Source organism: Mirounga leonina, unplaced genomic scaffold (assembly GCF_011800145.1).
Source record: "Mirounga leonina isolate KUSES-001 unplaced genomic scaffold, KU_Mleo_1.0 Mir_82, whole genome shotgun sequence".
Taxonomy (NCBI): domain Eukaryota; kingdom Metazoa; phylum Chordata; class Mammalia; order Carnivora; family Phocidae; genus Mirounga; species Mirounga leonina.
The window spans coordinates 42,076,080-42,098,707 of NW_023270825.1; the positions used below are offsets into that span (position 1 = coordinate 42,076,080).

The window sequence follows — 22,628 nt, forward strand, 5'->3', positions numbered from 1 at the left end:
CCACACAGAAGGGAGTTTCTGGGGTCATGGCTCTGTTCTGTATCCTGACTGTTGTGGGGGTTACACAAGTGTATACATGTGTTAAAATTCATAGAACTATACATCAAAAAAAGATAAATTTTACTTCATGTTAAAACAAAATAAAATAAAATAGTAAGTGTTAATATTAGCTTCCTTCCTTTTAAAAAGTACCCATTTAGAGAGCTTTCATATGATGCTGATGGTTCAATGCTTGGGGAAAAAAAATCTCTATCAAGTGCCTTTCAATTGTTCATGTCCTCTGACTTAGTAATTTCATGTCTGAGAATCTATCCTAAGAATTCAAACTTCGACTTCCTCCAAAGAAAAACTATACACACAAAAGTCATTTAATGTAGTCTATAATTTTATGACAGTTAAAAATTAAGATATGTTAAATATCTACTAATAGTTCCATTCCTCTATGATTAAAATATAGTACATGTACCTACGAAAAATATTTTCAAAAAGTGTGTAAAAACATTTAAAAATGGTTTTATGATATTTACTGAAAAAACAGGATTCTTCTGCTTTATGCTTTCAATTTTGTAAAAATATGCACTTTTGATTTATTTGTATTTCTGAGTGATAGAACCATATTTTTTCTAGTTTAAAAAAATAATTTCTTATTCTATAATGAACAATGTTACTTTTTAAACTAAAAATTTTATTTAAAAAACTGATACCAATAAGCAACATTAATCTTGAGGCCTTGGTTAATCAGATTAATAAAAACTGATGGCCCAGAAAGTTCATCACCATGCTATATTATAATAGCCAAAGTCTAGAAACAAAAATGTCCAAAAATAGATTATTTAAGTCATCGTGCATCTATATAAGAATATTAAATAATCAAGAAGTGACGGTAATAAAGGCACTTTTCGGAGTACATGGGGAAATGTTTATGACATGATATTAGGTGAAAAGAAACTGAACAGGAAACTAAGTATGATCCCAGCTAGTGCAGTATGAGTGTGTGAGAATGTATGTGTTCGTGTAAGTAAATAATTGATGGTACTGAATGGAATTCCAAAAAGTTTACCAAAATGTTAAGACTATGACAGCTGTCTTAAAGACAGATGCTGCTCTTCTTTACACCAGAGTTTCCAAGGAGCATACAGCATTTCCATAACGAGGCCAGGCCTCAACCCCGTCTATGGGATAACGCCCTTGACAATCTGGGCCCCGCCCTCCCTGTGCATCGTCCCTTCACCTAGCCCTCTAAGCCCTGTGCTCCACACTTACTGGGCCACCCCCAGTTTCCCTAGAGCTCAGCCAGCCCTTTCCAGGACTTCACACAAGCACTTCCCTTGAATCAGCCTTCTCCCGCCCACTTGGCAAATTCCTACCTCGTCCTTAAGTCTCTAACATTTTGTCCGTACCAACACTGCCATGCTTCCCGGATGACAATGTAATTATCCGCTTCATACGTCAGGCACCGCCCAAAACCCTCCCTGAAAGACTGCAACGGCAAGAGGCCATGCCCAAGCGGCCGTAGCTTGTATAGTTGTTGGGGCATCATGGCCACTCAATATTTATTAAGTAAATGTGGAGTGAATGCCCCCAGGCAGAATTAATTGCTTCTTCATCCATGCTCCCAGTTAAGTCATCCATTCAGTAAACACATATTGAGCTGGGTATCACACTTGACAAAGCTTGGCTAATATAGAGCTTACCCCATTATATTATAGCCAGTTAAACGCATATCTCTGTATAGATGCAACTAGATTGTGGTCTCTTTGAATTTGGAACTGAGTCTCACTTTACTGCCAAGGCCTAACATGAGGTGGAACGTAGTAAATTCAATAAATGTCTGTGGGGTTGAATTAAATAAAATTCACCCAAAAAAAATGCCTCTTTACGGATGTTAATGGCTCTTGATATTTTATTCCAAAATAGAACAATTAAATGTTACTCTCATAACACATTGATACTGATTACTTATTACTTCATGAGCCACAGTAAACTTCAGCCTCTGAACACCACAAGTACCACATTGTCATATTCTTAGTAAGGGATAATTTAACTTTGGAATTTAGAAAGAATTTTTCAAGTTCCCTTTATAAGAGAATAGAAATTACAAACAAGTCTTCTTCACACTCTGGACAATCCAAAGCACTTCATGGCTAGGAAAAATGTTCAACACTATACCACTGAAGGAGTTATTCATTCTTGACCTTAACTATGAATAATTTTATATTCTTAAGTATAGAATTCACAATTCTCATACGTTATCTCGGCCAGCGTTAACTGTAGGTGTTTTTCTTATTTACAAAAATGCCTTATCCTTTATAAAAAAAAAAATCCTTAAGCTATTTTTATATAGTGATTATTCCTGGAAAACATTTGCTTTACACTTAAAAGGGGGCCCTGGTGTTGATCGGGGGAAGCTATAATTGTTTGCGATCCACCTGCAATGATTTCAAGTAGACAGGCACATCTCCAATTTCTCTGAGTTGTACTAAGATCTTATTTGCCATTCTTGTTAATCTGTCTTTATTTTTCCTTTACCCAGAACAATAACATTTATTTCTGCCTGGCCTCATTTATGCACAGATATTCAATTTAATTACAAAGATAATCTCACCGGAGACAGGGAAATAGGTGTAGAAAATTGGTCTTTGGATGAGGCACAGCTGCTACATAAATAATTTTAGAAAAGCTTAAGATTTTAGAAAAGCTATTATATGAAAAGAATGCTTACTGTTTATTTATTTCAAGAAAATGATAAAGATTAAATGTGACCACTCCACCAGGTAATATTCCTTCCACAGGATTCCACCGGTCTCCAGGAAAGTTGACACCTGGTAAATGCTTTGCCATCTTGGGTAAATACCACTCATAAGTCATCATCTATCAGAAAAATAACAAATGATGTCATATTTTTTATATACTTCTTAAAAAAGAATCAGGTTTATCGAGTGCAATGAAAAAGTTCTACGACGTGGATATACTCATTAAACATTAACATCACAACTCACATCCGTGGCCCTGACTTCTCCTCTAATGACTTAAACCTTGGATTTCATTTCTTAAGCTGTGACTATTATTGGTAACATAAGCACCTGGTTTGATCTCACCTCCGTGCATCTGGCAGACTACCCAGGATGACCTTTCCCCATTCTCCTAGCTAGAGAATGTGTACCCAACTTTCAGACCAAGCTGAAGTATCACTTCCTCTGTGATGCGCCCCCCCCGTCCCCCGCCCCCACCCCGGCTCCACAGCAGAATGATATGCTCCTACAGCACTTTACACCTCACCTCTGCCACAGCTCTGACCCTACTCCTCGCTAGCCTGTGAGCTTCTAGAGGGAAGGGACTGTATGTTTTCAGCTCTGTGCCTCTGCACCTGGCACAGTGCCTGGCATTGAATGGTTCGCAAATTCTGTTTGCTGAAGTGAAATGTCTAAGGTGGCCAGACTAGAAGACCTGCGTGAGATACAGAGATGTGTCATTATTCTTTCGTTCACCATTTACTCAAGAAACAAGTATTGCTCACCTGCAGTGAAGAAGATAGTCTCTGCCCTTGAGAAGCTCAATGTATGATCATCTAGACCTCAAAGAGAAAACCCCTTTTGGCTAAATTATCTGAATTTACTAGTATGTCCAAATTAACTACACATCCTCACATGTTCTTTTAGTTAAAATAAATCATTAATATCAGGAAAAATCACTTTTTCTTAATTCTATACTTATCTATACTTTTATATGTACAGATTTACTTTTTTTTTAAGAAAAGACTCCTATTTACACTTTCAAAGCTTTGTTAGTTTAGATATCATCTTTTGAACAATTATGCTTATGTTTTACTTGCTTTATATAAGTAATTTAACTAGGAATGACAAATTACTTTTAATCTAGGTGTACATTATAAATACTCAAAGATACTTACTGCATTAGATTTTATTAACCAACAGTTTCAATTCTTGGGGATATTAACATTAATTCTATACCTTCTATATGCTATGACCTCAATATTTCTCATATAATTCTCATAGTAACCGTATTGTGTGAGATTAATTACATTAGACACTGCTGATTGTCCACTGAACAGCTAATACCCTCCTCTTCCTCACTCACACAATCCTGACTTTGATCAGGTCTCCCAGGGCAGCTATATGCTTGGGTCTGGTCTTTCTCCTTTGCTAGAGTGTAGTTTAGGAATGGGCATATGACCCAATACTGGTTAGGGGGACCCGAGGGGAGGTCTGCTAGGGGATTCTGGGACACATGTTACTCTCAACAGAGAGAGAGAGAGAGGACAGTGCGGGGAGAGAGAGAGAGAGAAGAGAATGGAAGGGGAGGGGGAAGGGAGGGGAAGGGAGCGGAAGGGAGAGGAGAGAGGCACTTTGCTTCACTTTAGGCTGTGATGTTTGGAACTGGGCATTCATCAGTTCAAGATGGATGTAGAAAAGTGGCCCCAGAGCACTGACATCATTGAACTGCTTATATTATCCATCCTAAAACCTCCAATCTTCAGACTACTTCTTATGTGAGATTAAAAACCCCATAGTTTAAGCTACTCTCAGGTATTTTGTTTCTTGCATTCAAAAGCAACCTAACTTATATGATGATCATTTCCATTTTATAGATCAGGAAACAGAAGCTCTGAGAGGAAAAATCATTAGCCCCGCGTCACACATCCTGCAAGTGACAGAATGAGGACTTGAATTTAGGTCTAATTAACTTTGAAATCCATGCTTCTCAATGATAGTTGCTGCCATCCTAAACAGTATTTAAAATCATGGTGGGATACCATATTACCAACTAACAGCCTAGCTTTTGTCAGAAACTAGACTGAAGATCAAATTAATCAATTTGTATAGATGATACAAACGCAAACTGCTTATAAAAATGTGTAATTTGCAAATTTCCCTGTATTTACAAATCTGTTTATATGGTTTTCTTCCAAAAATTCGAATTACTCATTCATTCAACAAAATTTATTAAATATTGTGCTTAATAATTTGCTCAAACTATAGTATTAAGATTAGTATCAAGATGAGGAATTTCTCTTTCCCTGATGACTACTCTAAAAACAGCAGAGATAGATTTGTTCCCTTTTAGGTATTTTGGTTTAAATTATAAATCTTATAGCTTAAGTACATTTCTTCTTTTCCAGAAGACCGTTTTAATAGACCCGGAAATTTTCACAAGTCCTCTCCAAACATATTTTTGTCGTAAGACCAAAAAGTTTACAAAACACAAATTCTATAGCAGAATTGTGGTTAATAATTTGTTTTGAGTGAAATGTTTCCTCACCTGCAGTATGACTTATTTTATATTCAACCTAATGTATTTTAATCCTGGGACCAGTGGGCAGTATTAATTTGGATGGCTGGGTTGAAAGAATGTCAACGAACTATTTAAAAATAAATTTACAATACAGTACTTTCATGGTTTGTCATGTGAACTAGAGACCTAGATTATTATTTGATTCTAACACAAAAAACACCAATTCTTAAAACATTCAGTTTAGATGAGAAGGAAGCAATTCATATGGCTTATACTATTAGTTAAAGTAAACAAAAGAACATGATATATATTCTATCTACGAGTAACTGGGAAACCTGTACCAATCTGCCATTAAAAATTCGTTTAGGGCGCCTGGGTGGCTCAGTTGGTTAAGCGACTGCCTTCGGCTCAGGTCATGATCCTGGAGTCCCGGGATCGAGTCCCGCGTCAGGCTCCCTGCTCGGCAGGGAGTCTGCTTCTCCCTCTGACCCTCCTCCCTCTCATGCTCTCTGTCTCTCATTCTCTCTCTCTCAAATAAATAAATAAAATCTTTGAGAAAAAAAAAAAAAAAAAGAAATGCAAAGTTCCCAGCCTCAGACACTCTGGGGTTAGGGCTCAACAGTCTGTATTTTTAACAAGCCCTCCAGATTGTGATGCTCAGTAAAGTCTGAGAACTATCCATCTGGTCTAAAAGTGTGTGCCACTTAGATGGGAACAGCAGCAGCAAAAATAAAGACACATGCATTAAAAAAAAAAAAAATCAGGGGCGCCTGGGTGGCTCAGTCATTAAGCGTCTGTCTTCAGCTCAGGTCATGAATCCCGGGGTCCTGGGATCGAGCCCCGCATCAGGCTCCCTGCTCAGCGGGGAGTCTGCTTCTCCCTCTGACCCTCCTCCCTCTCATGCTCTCTGTCTCTCATTCTCTCTCTCTAAAATAAATAAAATCTTTAAAAAAAAATTCGTTTAGGGGCGCCTGGGTGGCTCAGTCGTTAAGCGTCTGCCTTCCGCTCTGGTCATGATCCCAGGGTCCTGGGATCGAGCCCCGCATCGGGCTCCCTGCTCGGCGGGAAGCCTGCTTCTCTCTCTCCCACTCCCCCTGCTTGTGTTCCCTCTCTCGCTGTGTCTCACTCTGTCAAATAAGTAAATAAAATTAAAAAAAAAATTCGTTTAAAAAATAATTGTTTTAAAGTGATTACTGTTACTATAGTCTAAGTATATTTCTTATATACTTACTTCCTGATCCACTAGTGAAATATCTGGTCTCAGTCCCTCACAATAATGCATGTAACGGAGAGAATTGCCTGGCAAATCTCCTCTGAGTAAGATAATTGCATCACGAGGCATAGAGGCTAGAAGGTTCTTCGCAAATTTATCAATCACATAGTTGGTCCTTTGGTCACAAATGCTAAATAAAAGGATATGGAAACATTAAAATAGCAACATACTGCTACAGTTTTAACAAGAATGGGTTTATTTTCTGCTGCAGTCTTTTCCCATCACACACTCTACATGTAGTGCTTCAAAGTATTCTAATTTGTATCTTCTAAGAAGATGCATATATTTGAAAAAGAATGCTATCATCTGAAAGAAAAAGAGAAGGGACTAATTGTGCAACTAAATAAAAAATCAGTGTACTGCTTTACTTCTGGAATTTAACATCATTTCTATAAAAAGGGAATTGGTTAGTGCTCAAAAATAAGTCCTTTTTTCCCCCACCTAAAAGGACATCTAATTTCACTAAAAAGAAGTAAGGATTCTGATTTCACTTGAAATTCAAGGTAATTGCATGTCAATTCCACTTAGACCAAAGGGATTTTCAGATGCAAAAGGAAATCTGCCAGTTTCTAGCATAACTTTGTATAGCATGGGTCTGACTCTCTTGCATGCAAGCCTGAGCCTTTCCACCACTTCCCCAAACCACAGGCTCCCTGTGGTCCTCTCTCCCTTCTAGACGGAGAAATCACTAGGGAATGAGACCAATAAGAAGGAAGGGAAGGAAGAGTCAGCTGAGTCGTTTACTTCTCTCCAGGCATTTTTTGCTATTGCCAACAGCAGTGTATAACTCCTTTCAATGTCAGAGTGGACGTTCTGACTTCAAAGAAAACTGGCATGAACTCTGAGAGCTTCCCACGAAAAAAGAAAAAGAGTACAAGAGAGTAAAAGCATCAAAAAACGGAACAGGCATTGTCCTTCCTGTTATTATCAGGTCTGTTATATGTAATGGTTCTGAGAAACAGTCTAAAGTTGAATCACTGGGCTAGCATCACAAAGCATCACAAAGCAAATGAACACTGCTAGGAACAGAATATTTACCCCGGTCCTTGAGATTGATGCTACTGCTTCCTACTGTGATTCCCTGCTTTGCAGGGTGGTGCCCCACATTCTGCCACCTAGCAAAGTTGCTCTCTATTCCCCTGGGACAAATACAGGCATCAAAACAAAATAAAACAGCCCAGCCTGTACAAGCATCCCTGGTGTTGAACCTGGGTTGCCCTAAAGACCCAAGTCAGAAGACTGGGATAAAACGAGCTTGGGAAACACGGTGGGCTTTGCAGGCCCTTGTTGAGCCAGCTACGGAGTTGCATCTTGGACATGTATCCCCTTTCCAACAGACCTCCTGGTGATACGGGCATCCTAACATGGGCTCTACCCTGCTATTATAAAGTACATCAGTTTTGGGCACCTGGGTGGCTCAGTTGGTTAAGCGACTGCCTTCGGCTCAGGTCACGATCCCAGAGTCCTGGGATCGAGCCCTGCATCGGGCTCCCTGCTCCGCAGGAAGCCTGCTTCTCCCTCTCCCACTCCCCCTGCTTGTGTCCCTGCTCTCGCTGTCTCTGTCTCTGTCAAATAAATAAATAAAATCTTTAAAAAAAAAAAAAAAAAAAATAAAGCACATCAGTTTTTAAAGTTAACTTGAAAGGGGAAATTCAAGCGCCTGGGTGGCTCAGTAGGTTACGTATCTGAATCTTGGTGTCTGCTCAGGTCATGATCTCAGGGTCCTGCGACTGAGTCCCTGCATCGGGTTCCCTGCTGAGTGCACAGTCTGCTTGGAATTCTCTCTCTCCCTCTGCCCCTCCTCCCGCTTGTGCTCTCTCTCTCCCTCAAATAAATAAAAAAATCTTAAAAAAAAAGGGGGGTATTGAACCTTTTAAAAGACCAATAAAATCTCACTACAGTGAAACTCCAGTGGACTCTTCCGCTGCTGTAATGTTTACTCAATACTGCAGGAAATGAACTATCATCTAAAACTTGGACATGTTTTATGCCAGACTGAGATTTTCATTGGCAAGGTTATTCAACAGATTTTGAAAAATATATATAATACTCATAATGCATAAGCATTAAGAAACCTTTAGAACTTTAATTATTTCAAAATAATTAATATTCACTGCTATGGAGGGAACTAGATAAGGGCCAGGTGTCACTCAAAAGATGAAATCTTCAAAGCATAAAGGAGAATTATTTTAGGACATAGAAAAAGGCCCAAATGTCTTCACTCTCCATCTAAGTGGTATTTTAGATCATGGACTTTTATTACATCCTCCAGATCCTACCAAGTATCTCTAGGGTTCCTCAGAGGAAAATATACAAATAGTTTATGTGTCCCACCCAAGCCCTTGTTTGCAATGCTCTGAAACCACACATCGCTCATGCTGAGATTCTGTTCAAAAGTTTAAGCAGCGCTGCATTCAGACTCAGCTGTCTCACTCTGAAAACCAGGGGAGGTTAAAGGTGAAATAAAGCCCAAGACTCTAAATATCTAAGTGTTTCTTGCTTGAGTGCTACTTTTCATAAAAATAAGCATGTGTTACCTGAAATTAGAATATATTTGGTAAATTATAAAAAGAGTTGCTGAAAGCCATTCCAGACACTGAAGCCCACTGGTGTTCAGCACTCGGTTACTCTCAGAAGCCAGCGTTGCCAAACCGAGGCCAGCGAGGACGGCCACCACCGCGTTGCTCTGCATCCAGAATCTCTCCACCTGTGACAGAGACGTGCAGACAGGACATCCAGCTGACAGGATGAGGCAGTCAATCGGGTACTTGTCTATTTAACAAATACATTGTGTACCCCTAGCCGCTCAGGCCTGCGATCACTCAGGTCTCGTTTCCAGACTTCCCTAATCCAACTCCATGTCACTTTATTTTTCAATTTTCAAATACTTCTCCTTTCCAGTTTGACACACGGACCTCCCTTTTTTGGATCCACACATTCTTTTCAATGCTATGGCGTGCATCTTGAACTCCTGCCACTTGAGAGGAGGAGGAGATGGAGAGATGGTTTTACTTTACTCCTGAGGTCTCCTCCCATGTGGGGAGGCTCCCCTGGTATAACAGCCCTCACTTCTTCTGGTAAGACTGCAGGCACTGAGCGGAAGGGGAGTCTGCGAGCTGGGAGTGGGCCTGCATGGCCGGGCCCTTTCCCCCTCTCTTCCTCTGGGAAGTGATCCGCCCACAGGACGCACACGTCCAGCAGCCCACCCCATCCCTGTGGCCAGAGGTGGGGTGGGGAGGGGCCCCCTGTGCAGCCCTGCCTGTGACCAGGGGTGCGGGTGGGGGGTAAGTCCGTCCATTCCAGGATGCAGCATGAGCAAGCCCCCTTGCCCACAGATAGAAACTACCTTCTCCATTCTCAGCGTTCTCAGTATAAAGGGGATTCACCTGTTGTAGTTGTCCTGGTTTATCTCGTTTCTCAACTGACTCAGAACTCAGATGATCAAGGAGGGTGTTATTATTTACTAGGCCTCTTGAACATACACACAGAAAAGAGCTGGCTTTAGCCATTGAAAAGGAGCTGTCTACACTTATAGCTTCTACTACAAAGAGAAGAAATACTCTAATCTCAGAAGTGGCAGCCAGGGGAACACAGAAACGTGGTCATTCTTGCACAGGCCTGAGACTGCTGAGGTCAAAACCAGGGGAGTGTGTGGGTAAGAGGCCCAGCTACCACCTTTATTTCTTTATGGTTGTTTTAAGAAATTCCAGGAGATCTGCAGGAGTACTTATATCTGTAAGCACACACATGAAATAACTAACTTAAAACTACCTGACATGTATTTTTCTCCCTAACTATTGTGTTAACTAAATGTTGCATTTTTTCCCCCTAAAAAAAGGCCTTGGTCTTACTGGTTCAAGAATTTAACTTCCGATCTGTAAAAATGTATACACAATGTTAGTTATTTCTGTGATCAGTTGCTCTTCTACAAGATTCATGAGACAAATTTGTACACTCTTCACCAACTTTCTGGTCAAAGGATAAATCTAAGTAAAACTTACCACACCCATGAAAAGTGGTTTTGAAATATCTAAATTCGCCCTCCAAGCAAAGAACAATGAATAAATGCAAAACATTCCAGTAAAAAGCCATACCAATGATGGATTCTGTCTGTCCCTATAAAAAAATTAAATATGTCCAAAATTATTTATGTGCATGAATATCAATAATAATATTACATAGGAAAATAATTAGATCTATAAAACTTTTTTTTTTTTTAACGATTTTATTTATTTATTCGACAGAGAAAGACCCAGTGAGAGAGGGAACACAAGCAGGGGGAGTGGGAGAGGGAGAAGCAGGCTCCCCGTGGAGCAGGGAGCCCGATGCGGGGCTGGATCCCGGGACCCTGAGATCACGACCTGAGCCGAAGGCAGACGCTTAACGACTGAGCCACCCAGGCGCCCCAGAACTTTCCATTTTTAACTAGGGACAAAGAAAGATTTCCATTTTAAAAAATCTGAGCTGGAATAAATAACTGAAATACAGGAATCAACTACATACTGTACCATATTACAGACAACTTCACTTGGAACTATACAGCAAGAGATAGAAAGTTAAAATTCAGAGAAGAAATACAAATGATCAATCTTGTTAAATTTAAGATGTAATTAAACATATGCAAAACAAAAGAATACTTTCATGCCTCAAAATAATAAAGATTTTAAAACAGCAATTTCAATATTGGTGAGGATGCAACATAATGAGCACATATGTGGGTATAATACTCAAGAAAAATTAATTTGATAATATATATCAAGAGCCTTAAAAATAATCACACTCGGGGTGCCTGAGTGGCTCAGTCGGTTAAGCAACTGCCTTCGGTTCAGGTCATGATCCCAGGGTACTGGGATAGAGCCCTGCATCGGGCTCCCTGTTCAGTGGGAGTCTGCTTCTCGCTCTCCCTCTACTCCTCCCCCCTCCCCCTGCTTGTGCTCTTTCTCTCTCAAATAAATAAATAAAAATCTTAAAAAAAAAAAAAGTCACACTCATTGACCCAGTAATTTGACATGTAGGCATAAATCTTTAAGCAAAACCAGAAATGTGGATAAAGATTAATCCATAAAAATGCTTTAATATTATTTATAATAGAAGTGGAAGCAATCTGAAGATTCCCAAACAGAAAAACACTTCAGTTAATTCTCCTACGTCAGAGAATGGAATTTTATACAGACATTTAAATGACCTTCAGTCTTTTTATGATAAGGGTGAATGCTCATAATATAAAGTGTCAAGGAAACAGAACTATAAATGTGTGTACATATATAAATTTACATAAAACACTCAGGTTAGAGGGTAAATGGATAAAAAATAATTAATGGAGGTTAAGAGTGCTATATTTTCTAGGTTTTCTTTTATCATCAGAGGTAACTTTCTTCTTCCGAGGAATTCAAATAGTTGTTTACTTCTTTTGCGATGCAATAATAATGAGTAGCTGTGGGCACAGTTAGGGATCAAACCAGAAGTTTAAGATATCAAATGACTTGCTTACTTAGATTGTAATATACTGCTCAATCTTCCAAAATCATTAATTTATTATCAGGAAAAAAAAACCTAGGAAGAAAGCAATACACATTTGCTGTAACAGAAGTGATTAGAGTCATTAATTTGGAATATAAAATAATACTGGCAATGTTCTTCAATGGCATATTAAAAATATGAATCAAATTAACGAATATGGGAAAAAGAATAGGAAAAGAAATTATATTACTCACTTTCTTGCTAAACATATATTTGCCCAAACTGCAAGGGCTTGAATGTTGAGTGAGAGTTGGGTCCTCATACTTGTTACTTGAGAACTGTAAAAGACAATCTAACTTATCATGGGTAGAAAACAAACTTGGTTAGATCCAAATACAACATTCTTTGTAAAATACATCTGATTATGCACTGAGTAGTTTTAACGGCTGGAGGCAGATGTTAAAATTATTTTGTCTTCTTTTAAATTTGGGAGAAAAAGTACCATAAGAAAGAGTTAAACGGTTCTAAGATGTTTTCCAATTGTAATATTTGGTTACCAATTTATATTATTTGGGATAGGATCAGAGCAAGTAATTCTTCTGTATTTGTAATGCTGGTAGGCTGTATTGATAACATTTTGGATCCCCCGATTGGTTTGGTAAGAAGTCATGTGAAATGAGTTTTTGAACTTCTGTCAGTACTGTAGACACGGCCTCCTGTGATTTAGCAATTGAAAACAAAATTAATGCGGGGCGCTTGGGTGGCTTAGCTGGTTGAGCATTCATCTCTTGATTTCGGCTTAGGTCATGATCTCGGGGTTGTGGGATCGAGCCTGCTTGGGATTCTCTCTCTCCCTCTCCCTCTGCCCGTCTTCCCCAGTGTGCGAGTGGGCATGTGCTCTCTCTCTCTCTCTCTCTCAAAAAAAGGGCTTCCTTGTTTTCTATATTATTTGGTTCAAAAATGTTTAAGCCATCTCTGAGAAATGTATTTTTTCCTATAATTAAACTAAATTCTTCCATTAACTAATAAGCATTTCCCAAGTGTTATCTGAGTTCTGAAATAGCTCTAGCAGTCTCCAATTTTTTAAAAAAGAAATGACTCTATACACCCTCTCGAAGAACTTTCTTCTCCCTGCTGGCAATTTTACTGGAGAAAATGTGATGCCATAATTATGGAAACCACACAATGTGTATTTTACTAATGGAGACTCATCTACTATGAGAAGATATTCTTACTCATTTTCAAATACACTTGAAAAATTGATTCCAGCATGAGGTCCATTTCAAACCATTCTTCAAAAGGAATGAAGTCAGTTTCAAAATTAATTCTTGGAGATCCGTTGCTTAAATGTAAGCTCTAAAACATGGTCACTGCCTAGGGTTAGATTCAATAATTTCCTTGTACAGGATTGCAATTTAGAGATATGTATGGGAAAAGAATTTAATTTGCTTGACTGGAAAAGGAGAGATGATTAGGTCCCATCATTTTGAAGGATTTTCTAGTAAGTTAATTATAAGTTGCTTTTCTCAACACTCCTGTCCTCCTGAAACAATTAAAGACTAGAAATTCTCTCACTCAGAGAGTGCTAGGATTATGCCTCCATTCTACATTATGATTTGGTTCGAACAAATAGTGTGAGTGTGAGTGGTCATCACTTTTGTCAAGTCTTTTTTCTAGGCATATCACCTAACTGCTATTACTTCAATATAAAGGAGGCTTTTATGTTCCCCAATAGATGAGTTTTATGTGCAACTTATAATTGAGAACTCTTGAGAGTTCTTTGGAGTTCATGTGGGATTAGTTAAGGCAAAATATACGGCCAATGTCAAATGTGATCACAACCCTATAAGGTAGGTTGAAAAGAACAGGCAGTGAGTCTTCTGGCCTGGAGCAGAGCAGAATAAAATAAAAGCCCACAGACATTGGTAAAGCTGTCTTTGTAACTGAGCTTCTTGATAATTTTCCCCAACCAAAAAGAAAAAGGAGCCACAAAAGTTTCAGTCAGACATTAAAAAAAAAAAAACATTTAAAATCAGTTGTGAGAACCAACAAAAGGTTACATAATATAATTGGTGGCAGGAAAATATTTTCAAGATACAGTAAAAAATGAAAACCAGCGGGCTAATAAAAAAGTCTGCGTATCATGATTCCATTTTTCAAAACAAAAATATAAAAAACATTGAAAGATACAGACAGAAATGTTAATGGATTAACAAGAGTGGTTATCTCTACACATTGGAATTATAGTAATTTTAATTTTCTTATTTTTGCTTACCTGGATTTTCTAAACTTTCTATAATGATTATGTATCACATATAGGGAGCAGGGGAAAGGGACATTTAAAAAGAAAAGGAGGAAGGATGGAAGGAAGCAAACAAGCTAGCAAATTAACAAGACAGAAACTGTGAGAACCTATGAACTGCCTCATGTACAGAGTTGAAATATTCTCCCCATATTTTAAAAATGGTTTTCAAATAGTCCTGGGAATCCTAAATTAATAATCAGTTAGGAGATCACTTTAGTGTTATAGAAGACTATTCTTCCATAATTTTATATTGAAAATATTATAAAAATAGTACAGGATTGGTATGGATATTTTTCAAGTTGTCTTAATCTGTGTGGGTTTTAAAGCAAATATTAACCCATTTTTCAAAGAACCCTAGTAGGTAATACAGATGAAATATATTTGCTTAACCGGCTCTAAAAAGGTTGGATATTAGAAATATTTAAGTCAAAAATAGAGCTTAAGAACAGCCTAAAGAAAAAGTCTTAAGAGACATTAAATAAATGAAGCTCTAAAGAATTTAAGAACAGAGCTCAATCCTAAAAAGAAAAGAATCGAATTGCTAAATGCAATGTTCTAAAATGTCTCTAGAAAAAAGAGTCGAAACCAGAACAAAGGATAAATGATGTATAAAGCAACACTGCACTGGGTCATTTTGTATCCAAATGGAAGTGGAAACTTTCTAGTTTGACAGTCTACTAACTAACTCACTGTTGTATTTATCCCTCACTCTCAGCTTTCTCTTCCTGGAGGAATGCTAGAATGTTTGACAGTCCACACAAACAACTAGTTACCATACCCGTGAGAGCCACTTCTCAGACACACTGCTTCACAAAGAAACAATCCCAGAAGCCCCCAAATCACTTAGTCTAGGAACTAATAGCGAATTCACTTAAAACCAGTTTCAAATATTTCATACTCACAGCAAAATTTTAGACATACTGGATCCTGTTTCAGATTTGGCCTAAACATAAAAGAGAGAAGTTTATTTGCGTAAGCCTTCAACTGCAGCTGTGTTAGGCTATTGCATTTTAACTATCTTGAGAATATACATGTTTTAAGTAGACAATGCAACATCTCTCCTCATTCAGTCTTTGCTTTAGAGCCTTACTGAGTTTTTGAAGTGAAGTCAGTGGAAATTAAACACAGACATCCCGGAGGAAGAACTGCAGAAATAATGATGGGCTAAAAATCAGTTAAACTAGTTCTGGCAGGAACAATTAACACACTGATGAATTAACAGACTTTACACTTTTGTCGTAGACCGTCTTTAAGGCACTTTGATTAGAGCTCATTATCACATGTTAGTCTATAATTTCACAATTATGTGTGAATTATACAAATTTCAAATCTGGAGTGGCCCTCAAGCAATATTGTAACGGAATAACCAATATAAGCCAGAGTATAAACTGAAAGTATCAAACTATTTAATTCAAAAAGTAATTAATAATTATCCTTTCATCAAGCTAGTTTATTATGAAATATCTCCTACAAACAACACATATAATGTATATTTAAAGGATAAAGAGTTTTTAAAAATCTACAGAGCCGCCATTCACTTAAGAACAGAACTGCATGAATACCATAAAGTATCTCACCAAGCGTTCACAGACCTCCCTTTTCTCACCCCCTAGTGATAACTATTACCTTGAATTCTGTGTTAATTACTCCCCTACTTTCTAAAAATATATAGTTCTACTTCTTTTGTATGTACCTTGAGCAATAGATTGTTTACTTTTTGCGTGGTTTAGAATTTTGTATCAATGGTGTCATATAATACATAGTCTTCAGAGATTTGCCTTCTTGCATAAGACACAAAAAGCACAAACCATGAGAGAAAAATCTGATACAACTGTCTTTATTAAGGTAAAAAAAAAAAAAAGTTTGTCCTTTTATTTTTCAGATAACCTTTACTCTAACCACATTCAGTGTTTTTTCCCTAATTTACGTTTCAGGGAAAACAAGGCCTTTTGAACTTAAAAAAAAAACACTTCTAGTGAAATTATATCTTATAAAGTATTTACACATATGTATTACACTAAATACTATCATGAACACTATTTGTCAAATATGAAAAAAGAAAGTGTTTTGGTCAAGGTAAATTAAAAATTTTGAGGGTTTTTTTTTTCTGATTCTTCAATCTTTTCCAAATATTTAAAAGCACAGACCAAGGGACCAAAGTGATACCCAATACTAAGAGGAATGAAATGTTTTAAATGCTGGCAACAGAGTCTTTTTAATGTTTGTTATCCTGAAAAACATACTTAGGATATCCAACATTATGATGTCAGGTTAAGTGATTCCACGTTTATAAGGAGGAAGTCTGTTACACAGATAACGAAAATGAAAATTCTATGTACTGTCATTGATAGACATTGTTTTTTTTTTCAGTCAAGGCCCAGGCAGAACACTAAGTTTCACCGCTTCCTTCCTTAAAAGGGCTTTAAATATAAATTTACCAGACTGAATGTTCCATATTCTGCCCTGAGCAAATGCGTCAAAAATCCTAGCAACGTTGTCTGGTCTCCCCAGGTCCAACGGGCTTGATTGAGGTAGGATGAGACAGGAAGGTAGACGTAAGGCAATAAACCAGCAGAGAAGTACAGACTCAACTTCAACAGAGAGCCCAGGGAGAGTTCCTGCACAAAGCATATTGTTTTGTAACAATGTTTATTTTTAGTCCATTCATCCTGGAACTTCAAGAACACATCAAGGAAAACATCAAAATGTTTACTCAGAGCTGATCTCTCAATTTCTACTAAGTCACCACAGAATACTATGTTAAACCTTCTGAGTACTGTGGATTACTAGAAAATTGCATCAGCCTGAACTCCTTTGCATGGCAGGTGAAATCTGAGCGAAGCAAATAATATTAGGGGACACTCTGTGGAGTATCATGTTTATATTTAAAACCATGTCATGACATGCAGCATTACACGGCTGGGATAACACATGTGGGAGTGATTATTTGGCTGATTTTGAATATACCCCAAATATTATTCCAGTACAATTCCCTTCATCACCATCACCAGGAGTAGACTTCAACTATATTCTCTATTATGATTACACACTGACAATATGATTCTTTCCCCAAGGGTTTTGGATATTTCATGGAAATATGTGTCACAAATGAAGCTAGCTTTTAAATAACCTCCCAGTTCATCCAAATGCTCTCTTTCCTCAATGTACATATAGGAAGGAGTACTGATAGAAATTTGCTCTGTATAACAATGTTGCCTCTTAAGAGTATATTTCTTATCTGCGTGTATCTTTTTTTTTTTAAGATTTATTTATTTATTTGAGAGAGAGAGAGAGAGAGCAAGGAGGAGGCAAAGAGGAAGAGGGACAAGCAGACTCCCTGCTGAGTGCGGAACCCGACACAGGGATCAATCGCACGACCCTGAGATCATGACCTGAGCTGAAATCAAGAGCTGGACGCTTAACTAACTGAGCCACCCAGACATCCCTTCATCTGCACATTTCTAAAATAAAGGACAATGTTGACAAAGTCTTATAAAGATTACACCCAAAAGAATTCTGGTATACTAAAAGATTCAAATAGTGGTTGCTTTAGTAAGTGGGAAAGGGGGTCTTTTCCAAATATCATAATTGGCAATTGCCAACTTTTCCTTTACAAAAAAGGAAAATTCATATGTGACAATGAATACAAGAACCAAGGTTCACATTCACCAGAAGGAGAACAAGCAGTTGACTTATATTAGCCTTTTCAAATAAACACTCTTAATTGAAAATCGAGTGTTTTTACTATAGTACAGATTTCATTTGATATTTCTAAAGTGGTAATGAGATGCAGAAAAATAATGGCATGAAAAGAGTGTAAGAAATAACTAATCGAGCAACATGCCTTTGCTATTCTTAAAAGTAGTTTTAAATAAAGCAAATGTTTATATTTTGACAGTTTCTGCATGTTATAAAGAGCAAGTTAGAGTGGCACGATGCAATTGCTGGAGAATTTTCCTTTTGTGTGAGAAATCAACAGGGAGACAATTACATGAGAGTTTTTTCAGAGAGTGCAAGAAAGTGGCTCTGAGTCCTAGCTGTACATACATTAGAATCACCTGCAGAGCTTTTTGAAAATATCAATGTCTGGGCCTCACCCCAGACCAATTAAATCAGAATTATTTTGGAGTGGGGTCAGCATAAATATACATACCTATATACAAATATATGTATGTATACATGCACTCACAAATGCACACACATACACATACTTTTTAAAAGCTTCCCAGATCATCTGAGTAGCCAGGGTTGCAACCAACTGACTCAGGACTTCTTACTCTGCCTCAACTCATCTGACCAGTGAGATCCAATTACTCTGTCACTTCAATGGTAGGCCTCACTTTCTAGCCTCTGCTATTTAACTAGAGAAAATAAAATGTCCTTTGAAGAGTCATACTTCCCCAAATTGCATCATTCATCAGTAGCTGACCTAAGTACAGAATAAACAGGCTCTCAGACCAGGCTCCTACCTTGTCCACTCTGAGTCCCGCATGTTTTATAAAAAGCATATGGCTCTTCTTTCAATTAACTAACACAAAATATTTACTTTTTAAGTTGTCAGTCAATGCACCTCTCTCTATTATCTGAATGAACCTTCTCTGATGTCAGAAGCCTGTCTAGGAGTGAGGTCATCAAGATGGCAACATAGATCATTCCTGACTTCAGTCTTCCTCACAAGACCAGCTAGCAACTATCTATAGACAAGACATCACTGTGAAGAATCCCAGAATCCAGGGGTGAGGATAAAGCACACCTTGGACCATACAGACTGAGAAGAACCACATTAGAAATAAGAAGGAGCACTCTGACTGCATCACTCCTCCCCCACACCAGCCCAGCTCTGCACTAACAGAGCTCCCCTGGGGTGACAGTTTTTCCAGTGGGAAAAGAGACTCCAAGGTGGACAACCAGCTCCCCCAGCATGGCAGGATACTTCCCAGGAGGCTCATTTGGTTCTCACCTCTTGACGACCATGGTGGGAGGAAGGGGTCGGCTCAACCACTGGGAATCACGCAGGAGAAGGGGAGCAGGGCTTTCGGCAACCAGTGCTCAGATCTGGAGGACTGTGTCCTTGCTTGCAGCTGTGCCCAAGCAGAGATCCCAGCCAGCTACTCTGCCCATCTGCTGAACTGAGCCGGTAGCTGATCCCACCCTAAACTAATTCTGATTTACTTGATCTGGGGCATACTTTAACATAATAAAGTCCACATATGACGAGTCCATAGCTAACATCATACTCAATAGTGAAAGACTGAAAGCTTCTCCTCCAAGATCAGGAATCAGACAAGGGTGCCTACTCGGTATTACCAACTCCTGTTCAACACAGTCCTGGAAATCCTAGTCAAAGTATTCAGGCAAGAAAAAGAAATAAAAGGCATCCAAATATGAAAAGAAGTAGTAAAACTGTCTCTATTTGCAGATGACATGATCTTATATAGAGAAAAGCCTAGACTCTACCAAAAAACTGTTAGACTAATAAATGAATTCAGTAAAGTTGCACAAAATTAGTTGTGTTTCTACACACTAACAATAAACTATAAACTGTCTGAAAAAAAAACAGAAAATGATCTCATTTATAATAGCATCAAAAACAATAAAATACCTAGCAATAAATTTAACCAAGGAGGTGAAAAATCTGTACACTAGAAACTACAAAGCATTAATAAAAGAAATTGAAGAAGAAACAAATAAATGGAAAGATACCCCTTACTCACAAATTGGAAGAATTAATATTTTTTAAGTGTTTGTATCACACAAAGCCATCTATAGATTCAATGAAACCCCTATCAAGATTCCAATGGCATTTTTTTTAATGTTTTATTTATTTATTCATGAGAGTGAGAGAGAGAGAGAGAGAGAGAGAGGCAGAGGGAGAAGCAGGCTTCCCTGAGGAGCAGGGAGCCCGATGTGGGACTCGATCCCAGAACCCTGGGATCATGACCTGAGCTGAAGGCAGACACTTAACCATCTGAGCCATCCAGGTGCCCCTCCAATGGCATTTTTAACAGAAATAGAAAAACAAATCCTAAAATTGGTATGGAACCACAAAAGACCCCAAAGAGCCAAATTAATCTTGCAGAAGAGGAATGAAGCTGGAGGCATCACACTTCCTAATACAAACTACATTATGAAGCCATCATAATTAGGAGTTCAAGGTGGTGGGATAGGAAGATTCTGAACTCACCTCCTCCACAGACACGACAAATCTACAAAGACCTAAAAACTATCTGAACAAGTGCCTCCATAACAAAGAATAAAAGGGCCACATGAAAATGTGTGGAAGAAACAGAGACACGGTCTCACCGAAAACCCCATCCCAGTGCTGCAACCCACAGTTAGGAGGGATCTCATACATATAGGACTTCTTCCTGAGGAGCAAGGGGTTTGTGCCCCCACATAAGGCACCCCAACCTTTGGGTCCTGCACCAGAGAGATGATCCCCCACCAAATGTCTGGTTTTGAAAGCCAATAGGTCAAATGTTCAGGAAAATTATAGGGCTGTCGGGGACAGAGACTCTGCTCTTAAGGACTTACAGACAGACTCGCTTGCCCCAGAACCTGGTACAGAAGCAGCAGTCTGGAAAGTGCTAGACCATAAGTGAAGAAGATTCATTTGCTAATCTTAAAATGTCTGCTGTAAGGGCAGAAGCCTGGTAGAACTCTCCCTGGGGACAGAGATGCTGGAGGGTGCCATTTCTGGCGTTCTTCCTCTATCTTGCTAGTGCCAGTGAGTGTGCCCACTCCTGTGTACCACTCCATCGCAGCTCTGTCAAAGCCAGCCAGGCAAATGCCCAACCTCACATAACACTCCACCACAGCTCCACCAGAGTCAGCCAGGGTGCACAGCCCACACAGGGGATGCCCCGTAAGTGCCTGGATCTGGTGGTCAAGGGGAATTGCATTTTTGGGTCCTATGGGTCTAAAACAACTGGAAAGACAGTTCTTGGCAGGTTACCATCCCCAAGGGACTGCACTGACAATAGACTGAAACAACAACCCATGGTCTTCCCATGAAAAAACTTCAGCTTGAACGGTAGGTTTCAGGTTTACCACACATCTAAAGGATAGAGAAGTGCTCTCAGGGAACACAGGCTGAAGGATACCATCTTTGAGCTCTCATCTGGCCTCACCACAGCTTGCTGGCACCTCCCAGAAAGAAACTTGTACACTCATCTGGAACCCTGAATTTGCAACAGTCCCTAAGGGGAGACCCCACCCCCCACCCCCCCGCCCCAGATCCCTTGGTCTGGAGGCTAGTATGGTCTATGATTGCAGTCTCCCAGGACTGTATCTATTTGCATACCTTAAAGATGCTGACTGAGGGGCTAGTTTCCAATCAGTCTAAAACTAGGTGCTGATGAGATCCCTTCCTCTGGGACACTCACAAGTCTTGACACAATAACTAGAACCTACCAAGAGAAACTCAGGCTGCTTAGACAATCATAAAGGTTTGAGACAGCCAAGAGCTACAGCAAACTAGCTGTAGCTACTTTGATGTGAGGTTCATCTCCTACACAGGGCCACTCCTGCAAGACTGGGAGAGACAGCTATTTTGCCTAATACACAGAAACCACCACAGAGAGTCAAGCAAAATGAGGAGACAGAGGAGCATATTTCAAATGAAAGAACAAGATAAAACCCTGGAAAAAAATCTTAATGAAACAGAGATAAGTAATTTGCCTGACAAAGAGTTAAAAGTAATGGTCATAAAGATGCTGACTACACTTGGGAGAAGAATAGATGAACACAGTGAGAAGTTCAACAAAGACACAGAAAATGAAAGACAGTACCAAACAGAAGACACAGACCTGAAGAATACAATAACTGAACTGAAAAATACACTATAGGAGTTCAACAGCAGACTAGATGAAGCAGATAGAATCAATGAGCAAAACAAAACACAGGGCAATGGCACTCACCCAAACCAAGCAGCAAAAAGAAAAAAATTTAAAAACTGAAGATAGCTTAAGCTATTTATGGGACAATATCAAGCAGAATAACATGTATATTATAGGAGTCCCAGAAAGGGAAGAGAGGATGGGGCAGAACACTTATTTCAAGAAATAATTGCCAAAAGCTTCCCTTACCTGGGAAAAGAAACAGACAACCGGATCCAAGAAGCCCAGAATTCCAAAGAAGATGAGCCCAAAGAGACCCACACCAAGACACATAATTAAAATGTCAAAAGTTAAGGATAAAGAGAGAAATTAAAAGCAAGAGAAAAAACAACTTGCTACACACAAGGAAATCCCCATAAGGCTATTAGCAGATTTCTCAGCAGAAACTTTGCAGGTCAGAAGAGAATGGCATGATATATTCAAAGTGCTGAAAGGAAAA

At 38.8% G+C, this 22,628-nt stretch overlaps 1 protein-coding gene across 5 annotated transcripts in view; it reads right to left on the reverse strand.

The window, feature by feature from the left end:
• Nucleotides 1-22,628, reverse strand: part of TMEM260 (transmembrane protein 260) — a 90,592-nt gene that overhangs the window by 37,514 nt on the left and 30,450 nt on the right. For 3 of the 5 annotated variants that reach the window (XR_004677043.1, XM_034992854.1, XM_034992851.1), the window contains exons 6-12: nt 16,730-16,909; nt 15,194-15,234; nt 12,241-12,324; nt 10,528-10,642; nt 9,064-9,233; nt 6,485-6,656; nt 2,723-2,871 (exon numbers count right to left, since the gene is read on the reverse strand). Coding sequence is in view for 4 of the 5 variants with exons in the window: in XM_034992854.1 (XP_034848745.1) it covers nt 2,723-2,871; nt 6,485-6,656; nt 9,064-9,233; nt 10,528-10,642; nt 12,241-12,324; nt 15,194-15,234; nt 16,730-16,909 (911 nt within the window). In the remaining variant the exon portion in view is untranslated. The remainder of the gene's footprint in view (nt 1-2,722; nt 2,872-6,484; nt 6,657-9,063; nt 9,234-10,527; nt 10,643-12,240; nt 12,325-15,193; nt 15,235-16,729; nt 16,910-22,628) is intronic. The other 2 variants (XM_034992852.1, XM_034992855.1) reach the window with 2 other exon arrangements.